The sequence below is a fragment of the Opisthocomus hoazin genome, chromosome 6 (assembly GCF_030867145.1).
Source record: "Opisthocomus hoazin isolate bOpiHoa1 chromosome 6, bOpiHoa1.hap1, whole genome shotgun sequence".
Taxonomy (NCBI): Eukaryota; Metazoa; Chordata; class Aves; order Opisthocomiformes; family Opisthocomidae; genus Opisthocomus; species Opisthocomus hoazin.
The window spans coordinates 16,749,658-16,761,238 of NC_134419.1; the positions used below are offsets into that span (position 1 = coordinate 16,749,658).

At 39.4% G+C, this 11,581-nt stretch overlaps 1 protein-coding gene across 3 annotated transcripts in view; it reads left to right on the plus strand.

The window, feature by feature from the left end:
- PRKACB (protein kinase cAMP-activated catalytic subunit beta) overlaps positions 1 to 5,482 on the plus strand; it is a 73,327-nt gene extending 67,845 nt beyond the window's left edge. For all 3 annotated transcript variants that reach the window (XM_075424816.1, XM_009944905.2, XM_075424817.1), the window contains exon 10: positions 3,209 to 5,482. In XM_075424816.1, the coding sequence (XP_075280931.1) occupies positions 3,209 to 3,334 (126 nt within the window). In that variant the 3' untranslated portion in view covers positions 3,335 to 5,482. The remainder of the gene's footprint in view (positions 1 to 3,208) is intronic.
- Positions 5,483 to 11,581: the final 6,099 nt, after the last annotated feature.

Sequence of the window (11,581 nt, forward strand, 5' to 3'; positions counted from 1 at the left end):
ACAAATTCCTAAGAAATTATTTGTTCTTTTGGATGCAACCTCTGAATTCTTGCTTTTTCAACAGACAACAATAAAAGACTAAATAATTTCATTGGTGTTGTCCCAGAAGACTCAGGTGGAGAAATAGTTTTGTGTCTAGGTATTGGTGAAAAGGTCAGAGTTAAGCAATAACATTTGAAGGAATTGGTTTACATTGTTGAAATGCTAACAGTCTTGACTACAGAGACGTGAACTTCCTGCTGTAACAGCAGTATTTTAAAGACCAAACCTAAATACTAACAATAATTTATAAAAAGAAACTAGTTGTTTGGCTAAACAAACTGACAGTACAGTTGTTGTAGTATTCACTAGTGTATTAATTACTAGAAGACAGGGTACAATTAACACACATCTCCTATTCTTTGTATTAAGTATAGACGTTTTTTAAGAAAAGATTCCCCATTGCAGAATTGTAATTATCTGTTCTTTGCTTTCTTAATGCCTTTTTATGAGACAGTTTTATATGCACTGAGTTTGATTCGCTGGTATGTTGTTTGGGGACACCCAGGCCCCATAATATTAAATAAGATGTTTTAATACTGTACTAAATATTCTTAGCATTGCTAGTGCACTGCTGTAGAAAATTACTTTGACAGAACCAAGAAATATTTTAAAATGTGAACTAGTAGTACAGTCAGAATAGCTATTACTAGTTCTGAAGGATTGTGAAAACTGATGCTGACTGAGTTTGAAGCTCTAATTATAAGGAATAAATATTGTAATACTATGGGTCTAAAACAACAGCATAGGTTATAATGTCAGTTAAACGGTCATAGAAATACAGCAATAAACTTTGGGTTTATACCAGCTTTTCACAGTGGCTGTTATCACAGCATGTATTTTCCTGAATAAATGTAGTGTTCCTTGGCAGCTAATGTAATGTAAGTTGTTATGCTACAGTCGTTAGTGAACCAGTCAATTACTTAATATTCCAGATAAGATAGTCTTGTTTTCTTTGTGTGATGGCTTAGCTGTTTATTAAAATACTGCCTGATATTATGGTTGTACTTAGGCCAATATTTCTGCTGTAAACCCGTGTTATCTCCTGCAATCTCTTTTTAGTGATTTCCTTAGTGAATATAATAGGTAAACATCTGAGGTGTCTCATTTGAGCATGTTCTAAAATGTAAATAAGGTCTTTCTTGTGCTCTGAGCTTTGTTGTAAGAGAGTAATTGGAAATCAATTTGAGAAGAGACAGAGACAGAATTCAGCTAATGGTAAATGTGTGGCTTTGTAGGCTAGGTGTGTACACAGACTGTGTATTCTGTCAGGATAAATCACCCAAATAGATACATGTGTGTTAGGAACAAAAGGATACACCTGTGGCAATTGTACCACACTCTGTAAATGCAGAAAGTTAGTGTTATTTCTTGGGGGTGTATAGTGGTACCACCCAAAGTCAGCAGAGTTTAATTTGTATCAGTCTGTGCTGTAGCTCTTTAATTACTGATTTCCACACGCTCCCATGGCCACCATCAGCAATCTGCTGGGGGCCCTGAGCAGTTCGTGGCTGCAGGGTGCGATCTGGTCCTGTGCCTTGGCTGGAGCCATGCCTGCCTGGCTTGTGTCTGCCCACCACGCTGCCTCTGGCACGCGGGTTCCTTGGGAAGTCCCAGGGAGAGATACTGGGCTGATTGCTTTGCATTTCCAGGTTTAAATTCGCATCGCTTCAATAATTTTGCTGTAATTTTGCATACCACAAGGGTGGATAAATCAGTCACCTGTAAAATGAAAAAGAAGAATTGTGGTGCTGCTAATCATGCCTCACTCTCCAGTTTGTGCTAGACCTGTTGCAGTAGAGCGTCTCTCCTTCTGCTAGGCCTTCCATTCTCTCTGGTCCCTGCCTTATCATCCATTCTTCATTATTGCCTCCCATCAGCCCAAGCCCTGCTTATTCCTTCGTTCAGCATGCAGTTGATTCTAAAATTTAGGTTATTTTAAAAAGTAATTAAGCTTAATTTTGAACTTTGAGGTGTGATAGACTAGAAAGATTAAGATTTGAATTAATGTTAACTTGAGTGAATGTGGAATTTAGTAGTCTATTCCCTAAAATAGCATTTCAGTGTCTGCAAGCTGGGAACAACTTCTTTTTTTTTTTTTTTCACCCGTGAATGTATAAGGACAGCATAGGCTGTTAGCCAGTAAAAATGCAGGTCTGTCCCTGTGCAGAGCTGTATCACCATTTAGTATCATCTTTAGTTTTAATTTCTGAGATGAGTAGGGGCTGAAGTGCACTGAATTGGGACAGAAAGATTGAGACTGTTAAGTTGTAGCCAGATCCAAGGACTTTATTGTAAGGTCAGCCTCAAGAGGCTGCAGGTTCCCTCCACTTTAGGAAGCAGCAGTTAAGAGGGTCCTGGAAAACGACTGGTTCCAGTATCCGAGTGTGAATGGCTTACTATCATACAGCTGACATGGGGTGCACTGAATCTCAAGGCTAATTGAGTATTTATGTGGATTTGAGAGGATATGCAGGCAGTCTTTACCAGGAGGGGTTTTTCATCATTAGTTAGAGCTGCCCTGGCTTGCTGCACAGTGTTTTAGTGACGCCTTCAAGTCATTGCTGGTCTCTCAACTGTGGCCTAGTTTTGAGAAGGCTTTTGCTTCTCACTCACAGTTAGGTCCTAGGAGGAACTTTGTAGGAGATGCGGAACAAATTGTTTTAAACTTGTATTAGGTTAGTTTTTATTTGGAAGTAGAGAATTGTTGGTAAGTAGGAGGAGAGGGCTTCCAAACAGCCCTGAGATTTTTTTTGAGTAGTGATGTTGGCAATCCAGCTACTTCTCTGCTTCCGCCATGACCGTGCAACAGTTACACGCAGCCCTCGCCGTGCTGGGAGCTGCACCACGCGGCTGATGAGCTGAAGAGAGCAGGGGCTCTTCTGCAAGAAGAGAACTAAACTTTGTTTTGAAGTGGAAGTAATTTTTTATTGGTGTTTGTCTGTGAGATGTTAGTCTTTCTCAACTTACATGCACGTATCTAGGCCTGCACCTTCTTAGCCCGGTTTTATTTGTGCAATGACTTTAAGCTGGGTCGCTGTAATATCTGTTTTCTTGGCAGGATTTGAGCAGCAATGGGAGTATCATTGTGCTCATTATCGCAGTGTTAAATCTGAAGGTATTAGGCCGATAACAATTCATGTGCTTTCCCCTCTCCCCTCCAATACAGGTGGAAGCTCCGTTCATACCAAAGTGCAGAGGCCCTGGAGATACCAGCAACTTTGATGACTATGAAGAAGAAGATATTCGTGCGTCTCTAACAGAAAAATGTGCGAAAGAATTTGCTGATTTTTAGTAGGAGTAAGAGGACAAGATGACATCAGGGCTCACATTGGGATCTTTGCACTCTGTTAACAGATGAGGTGGAGCTGAGACCATCATATGTCAAAACAGTTACCTAGTTACTTCATTCCACAAAGCTGACTGAGGTCTTTATTGCCATCTTCCATGTGTGCAGTTTGCACCAACCCTTCTAACTAGGCACAATTAAGCAAGCACTGTTTGTGCAGTAACACAGAATAATAGACCACTTTCCTACTTAACTTTGGTTTCTGTCGTTCTTTGTTTCTGTGTATTGTTCATTTTCCCCCTTTAAAATGAAGTAGTTTTTTACCCAAGAATGCTCCGTTTTATTTTGAATAATGTATTATTTGTGTGAGTGAAATGGAAGGTGTTGCGGCTAGTGTGATTTAGACTGAAGTGAAAGATAAATGTTGCTTCTAGTCTGTGCCAGCCAATAATTCTTGTCTGTCTTGTGTCTGATGCTACAATTTATAATAATTTTTTAGTAGCTCAGACTAAACCTAGCCAACATTTTTAGCATTTTTGAAGGTAGTATTTATCGCCATATAAATGTCTGCTAAATTAAGTTTAAAACATTTCTTCCTGGAGACTGACCAAAATTCAGTAGAATCAATTGGATGGCTTAAGTAGGGGACAGTAGCTAGACCCCGTGCCTTGGTTTTCTCCATCCTTGCAGTTTTCGTCACTGCCTCCTTCCTTTGTATTTCCCACCTAGGCAGTAGGTAAATTGCCGTAGCCGGACTGTACCATGGAAAGCTTACAGTCTTGTGAGAGGGAGTAATTCCACCTGGTCTGGATTTTGGACCATATCTAACCAAGTCAACTTACCAGCACTTCAGTTGGCAGGTATGAAATGGCTTTTTTTAGAACATGAACCCTAAACTCTTTAAGGAAGTTTTGGTCAGTATTGTAGTGAATATGATTCATTTTGATTCACCTTTTTTTTTTTTTTTTCTTTTCATTAAAAAGCCAGTGTTTGGGCTCCCAAAGTATTCCTTGTTTTGAGCCTTTTTTAATTAAAAAAGGCATCCATTAAAATAAAAACCACCACACCACAAAAAGCAAAATGCGCTCTGCCATTAGCTGTGAAAAACAAATGGTTTAGCAAATGCAAAATAATGTTCTAGATGCATCGCTGGATCAACACGGTTATTTTTTGTTAGCTGTTAAGAATAAGAGGTTATTGCCAAGTTTTTATTCTGGTATACTATATTAGTAAACTGAGGATGGAGTACTGCTACAATCATTTTCTGAATTACAGCACTTCATTCACGAAGAAAAGAGACAAAGTTTAAAAACTGCAACAGCTGGGTTTGTTTTAGTCGCGTTGTGTCTTCATTTCTAACCTACTTTCTTTCAATCAAACAGAATGTATGGTCACACAGATACGAGTATTTGGGCTTAATTATGTTTTGTATACTCTCACCAACTGACTTAAAAGATACTGCTACCATGTGCTAGCTTTGGGCACTTTTACACATTTATTTCAATGTTAATAATCAGTGGCTCAGCACTTTTTTGGGGGTTGCTTTTAAACTTACTCATAGTAGTTTTATTTGCACACTTGATTCTGGCTCAGTGACCTGTCTTAAAACAGCACATCTAAACAGTTTAAACTAGACTCATATTTTATGATAAATTTACATGCATACAAGGATTGTTTGTTTTTTTTTTTTTTAAATGAGCTATATTGATACATAGCCATTGTATTTGTTTGAATGTCAGTGCAAATAAACCACTGGCATTCCTTCCTTTTAATCTGTATGACACTCCTTTAAGAAAAGCCTTTGTAGACATTTTACAATGAAACGTACCATCCAGCATTCTGTATGTTTAGGTTGTTGAGCATTTTTGCACAACGTCATTAGGAGGCTGACACTGAATGCGGTCTTTGTCCACCCATATTTACATATGTGCGAGAAAAGTATAAGATACTTTGCTGTAGCAAATTTTATGTAACAGATATACCATCACATTAATAAATTTAAAGAAATCCTTTGTATGAAAATGTTAAAATCTTTTGTATTTCATTTAGACCAAGGACATGCTGCTGTATGCTAGCTGTATGCGATAAATTCTACAGTAACTTTGTTGTCGTTTATGAACTTTACAAGATTTTAATAAATGTTGGAGATCACAATTTGATTCTGTTATTTTAATTTTTAATCATTACATTTATAATTCTAGTAAGGTTCAGAGATTTTTCTGTTTTGCAAAATACTGTAATCATTCATCTTGCGTGTACAATAAGACAAAAGTCTAGGAAATTGGTTCTGACATGTCTGTCTGATATCCAGATTAAATTCTACGTGGGCCTAAGTGGAAAAGTCATCTTAATGCCATGATATTATGCTATTTTTTAATTTTATGAAAATCCTGTTATAAAGTAAAACACTTTTCTGATATGGCATAATAGACTTCAGTATGGAAATGAGATTCTATTTTGGAAAAGGAGGGGAAGTGTGCAATTTCCAAGGCATTAGTGAGTACATTTGACAATGTGAGTATTATACAACCCTCTCATTTAAACACAGTCGTAAAATATAACTACAGAATATTGTTACCTGTATTTAATTTGAAAAATCCTTTTCATAATATGGAAAAACTGTATATCTATGACAGTAGAAGCTTGTTAATTTTACACATTTGAGGAATTAAGTGTTGAACTATATGGTATATTTTAATTGTACTCTAGTTGTGTGTAACTTTCATTTCCAACATAAAGGATTGTATCTCATTAAGTAAATTGCTTTTTTATTATCTTGTCAGTTGCATTAAAACCTTATTTTTAAATCCTTTAAAGTATTTTACTAATTTTTGCAAATAATTAGATGTTTTTCAGTGCTTCAATAGTGTGCAATATAGTAAACATTTATATACAGAAGTGCAAATTAAATTATGTACAACACTCGTGCTGCTTCTTTGTGAATCGGAATGTTGTATGATGAGAGTCGTTGCATCTCCCCGTGTGCTGCAAACAGGGTTTGAAAGCAAGAGGAAAAGGTTAGGAAACGTACTGCACCTATGAACTGGGACCCATTAAGCTTTATACAAACTAGGGTGTTCGGAGGAGATGGTGTGGAGAACGTTAAAGGCACTAGGAGAAGTCAGTGAGCTGGACTTCTTAGACAATCAAAGGCAGGCATGGTGATCGTTAGCTGCAGTGTCGTTTGTCTTCGTATTTTTACATTCAGACTTGATGCTTTTTGTTAAAGATAATTGCCTGTTTTTAAACTGTCTGCAGATCCTGTACAAACGTTGTGCTGTGTCTCATTGTGCTGTGAAACAACCGATAGAAGTAAAGACTGTTCATGGTCTTGGCATTGTCTGTCTGGAGGCTTTTTCTGCAAGTGTTGTCCGGAGAGACTCTGGTACCTGCTGGCTGAGGCGTGAGCTGCGGCCCCTTTGCTTCTGCTGCCCTGCGCCTGCTGGCTGTGGTTTTCTGTTGTTCTTGATTTCGTAGTACAAATTCTCTATTACATCTTAAAGACCTTTGTGCTTTTTCTAAAGCTGAGCTAAGAAACTGCAAAAAGATTGTCTTCTGCTTTTACTATAGTCCCCATGCAAACACAGCATGTTGAGCAGCAGATTGGAAGGTGTCATTCAAATCTGCTGTTCTAGTTTGCAACATGTAAGGAGGACTTACCCCAGAGAAGAACTGGAGAACCATACCATAAGAAACTGGTAAAAAAACAATTCCGTTCTCCAGCTGGGGTGTGTATAGCTCATCTGGATGTGTTTTACCAAAAAAATAAAAAAAAAAAAAAAAAAAAAAAGTTGTATGACCACCATAGTTATACAAGTGTGGGTCTTGCACACATTTAAAAAATTGTTTTAGTTGGCAGTTTGAGGAATCAACTCATTTGAGGCCTCTGACAAAAGGGGTAAAATAAGTGTCTTATGTCAGGCTGGGCAGTGAGCACTTCCAGTAAATGGGTTAGAGCTCCACAAGGATATTTAAATGTCTTACAGTTAGTAAATATTTGTCATCTTACATAGGAATTATGTAAAGTCTTGGGTTTTTTAGAAGGATAACATGGGTATCTCGGGGCAACATAGGATCTCAAGGTAGCTGCCCTTCCTGAGGTCTAGTCACATTTTGACCTCTTGTTGTTGCTTGCTTTTTTTTCTTTTGTATACTACAAAAAGGGATGCCTGCCTGAAAGCAACTTGCATATACTGAAAATGTAGTTTATTCTTATAATTAACTACTACAAAAAGTTCCTACCTCAGTGGGATAACAGCAGCTGGAGGGTTCCGTGAAAGCAGTGGGATGAGTTCCCAAAAGTGTGTTTCAAAGCCAGTGAAATTTCCTTTAGAATCCTTATCGTCTGGTTGTCCTGTTCCCTCCCTCAGAGGGTCAAATACCAATGTTTCTGCAAAAATGTTCTTCTAAAAATTGTGTGTATGTGGCTCTTTGCTTTAAATTTTGAAAGCAACATATTTGTGGTGTTCATTTGCATTAGCTCATGGTCAGCAAAGTATGTGGAAAAGACCCAGCGACAAACTTGCACGTTCTTTGTTAGTGCTCAGCTTAGAAGAGTTACATTTTCATAGATTACACAGTAGCCATCTAAGTATCTAATTGCAAATTCTGCTCTTTGTGTTGCGAAGCAGCCTGTCTGAGGATGAGACATCTTTGCTAAGGACAAGATCGAGAAAACACTTCGTGCAACACGTGGACATGGGTGCAGCACAAAAGCCCTTTAGGATGAAAATGTTGTTGTAGTTGGAAGGAGTTTGAGGATGGAGGTCAGTGATCTGTTCCCATATACACGCAACCACAGTAACAGATGCTTCCCTTTGCTGGGGGGTAGAAGTTGGAGACTTCTTCCTTTGCTTCCAAGATGCTGTGGAAGATCAGAAAGGACACGGCTGTAGGTATGTGGACTCAAATGGAGCCAGGTCTCAGCAGTCTGGCATGTAGTGCGGGACGTTCTGAGTGTGTCCAGTCAGTTACAGGAAAAAATACTGGTGACTGGGGCAATAAGGAGAAAACTGGAGTGCTGAGAAGGCTTGATTAACTTTCTGAAATTCTTCCACCATCAAGATAATTTGATTAAATACAAAAAACTCCAACACCTTCTCATTTACATTTCGTGGTGTATTGATGCTTTAGTCTACACAGCAATATCACACGAACTGTCTTCTGCTGGAAGTACTGTTCTTTACTGTGTATCTCCATTGCTACTTTGAATGTATATATAGTTATGTAAGTAGTAATTCAACAACATGAATGCTCGATTGGGATGTCCTTTCAATTTCTTCCATCTTTACCATCATCTTTCTACTTGATGTTTGCATGAAGTGGGGATCTAGACATCAGGACTCCGTTAATGATAGGTGATGCCTTGAATGAGTATAACAATGTAATTCACCTGTCTCACAGGTGTGTTAATTGAGGTTAAGCAATCAATATTTGGTTATTTCATAAATGCCCAGAGTTTGTGTAATAATCTCTCTTTCAACTGCCACCTTACAAAAAGGATAATGTGCATACCCAGTGAATATATTCTTTTTATTTCACTTTTATTCTCTTATCATACATATTAGGAAGTATGTATCTGGCAAGCTTGCTTACTAGTGGGAAAATGTGAGAGGAGCTGAGCAGGCAGCCTTAGTAAAAGCACTACATTGTACCCCAAACAAGGTCATGGTGGCAGGATCGTTCTAAGGGCTACATGATATAATGTGCATAATGTAATGATACAGTTGGATAATGTTAGCATGTTAGTTCATATCAGGAGTGTGGTTCTCCTTCTATATAAGTATCTGCTCTGTGGTTTAGGACGTAACCCAGGGACTTGTCTGCAGGAGGACATCCACATCAGAGAGCCTTCTCCCCTGGCCAAAGCACCCAGAGCTCCCCCATTCTGGAAGAGAGCTTCGTAACAGCCCTGAGTCAGCTGCAAGGTACGTTTCCTGCCAAGAGAAGTGTTGCAGTGAACGCTGGGGGAAAAACAGCTCCCTAAAGTCTCATAAATTAGCTGGTCTTTTCTAAAGCCACACAGGAAACCTGAAATATTAATGCAAATGCTTTTTTATTTGGGATTTGTACAACCCAAAGCTGTGCTTTAGGGAATTCCCAGTATTACGTCTGAAGTTATTAAACTCATCTTAATTCTGCAACTACTTATTGACTAACGGAATTCAACTCTGACAGTTCCTAAACTTTTTTTTTGTGTGTTCCAGATTACTACAAAAACCTGTAAACTAAAGTGAATCATGATTCCACCTTCACTGAGCTTCTCTGTAACAAAGCGCTCCGGTTGTGTTCATTTGCCAGTAGATGGCACGTTTACATGGCTGGGGCGGTGCGTGTGGGAAATGCCAGCTACAGAGCACGGCAACAGCTTTGGAGGATATTTAAGAGCAGTAGGGAATCAGAAATTTGGACTGTATCAGTCACATGTCAGATAATATACGCAATACCAACCATTTGTTGTTTATGTATTAGTAGATTTTGCCTTTAAATCCTTCTAGAATTCATTGCAATTTTTTTTATTGGTTTTCATATCAGCATCAGCAAAACTCTATTATTGCACAAGCTGTATGAAAATTCCACTAAAAATTTCTGACTGATAAATCCTATTTTCATTAGAGGCTACAATCTGGGGGTCTGGTTTAATAGCACACAATCATATTTCTGTATTATGTGCACTTGAAAGTTCATAAATACATTGCTTTCAACCAAAGATTGTCACCAAAAAAAGTTGAAAGTGCTTCTAAGCTGGTTCATTAAATATATAGTATTTGTAGTAGAGAGGATATACATTTTTAGAGCTGAATGCTGATCAGATTTAGGCGTATCTCTACTAATTGCAGTTATAATGTGTACAGGCAAAAACATTGTTCAATATTTTTCTGAATTATGTGACCACCAGAGCAGTTGGAGAGAAAGGAAAGTTACAGCAAACCTGTTCTTGAGAATGTCCCTGGTCAGAGCCTCATCAATCAATTTAGAGCTGAGCAAGTTTTTAAAAGGTCAGTTTAACTGTTACAGCCTCAATGCATAACCTTGAACGTCATGTCTGCTCATGTTCACAGGCGAATATCTATTTGGTTTTGTTTTCTATCAAAGGAGAGCATAGAGAGGGGAAACAGGGTCATCTGATGTGCGCCTGGGACGCCTGCCCTGCTGCAACAGTGGTTCCTTTCTTGCAGTCAGCGGTGCTGCTGGCAACCACGGCCTGCCAGACAGTGTGCGCATCCTTTGATCTTTCATATTTACACACAATGCGTAGGGTTGTTGTGATTTCTTTTGGTTTCCTCACAGTTCAGTGCCTGTGAGCAGACAGAGAACCCGTAAGCTCCCGCCTGGCACCCGTGACTGAGAACTGCAGAAAACAGCCTGCTCGGGGTCCATGGTGCTCTCGGGGGCCTGAGGAGCAGCACCCCCAACGGCCGATCAATGGAAGAAATGCCGTACTCTGGTCTGCCACAGCGGTACCAGTTCTGGCAGTAACACCAGAACTGTAGCGCTTAAAGAAGATGCTGGTATTTACCAGGACGTGGGGGCTTTACAAATCTTTGAAATCTGGATGTTTCTAAAGCAGGCTAGAACTGCCTGCTACTGGCCAGCTCTGCCTGCTGCACGTCTGGCAGAAACCTTCACCGCCCTAGAAGCTCACCGAATGATCCGCCTGAACACATCTGAAAATACGATCGTTCCGCAAAATGGCTGTGGTTAGCAAAGGTGGACACCCTACAGGAGCTTGCCACTATCCGAGTGTTGCGTAGATCTCTCTGCATGCTCAGAATATTTTTTTAGAAAAAAACTATGAAGGAACAGGCTGGTTCGGCTGGACTCCTGATGCCAAGGTGAGTTTGTGACTGAGCCTCTGCTCCGCTTCACTGGGTGTAAATGTGGTCCTGAATCTTACTGACCTTGGCTTCTAAGAAAAGCTTTTGGTGGCAAGGTGATGTAGGAATGTTACAACAGTACTTCTAAGTGGAAATCCATGCCACCCCAGAAAGCCTATGTAGGACTGAGCAGAAGCCTCCATGGGCAGGTTCTCCGTAGAGAAGGCTCTTTATGTCCCCACGCTGAAATGGGGGAGAGCTCAGCACAACTGCATTGGAACATTTTGCCTGCTGCTGTCAGGTGGCTACTGAGGAAACTAAACATCAGTCTTACCTGTTGTAAAAATAGTGCATAAATTGGGATTTTCAGAAATGGAGGAGGTATTTGGGGTTGTCCCTGCAGAAAATATTTTCCAGCTTGTGGACTAGGATGTTC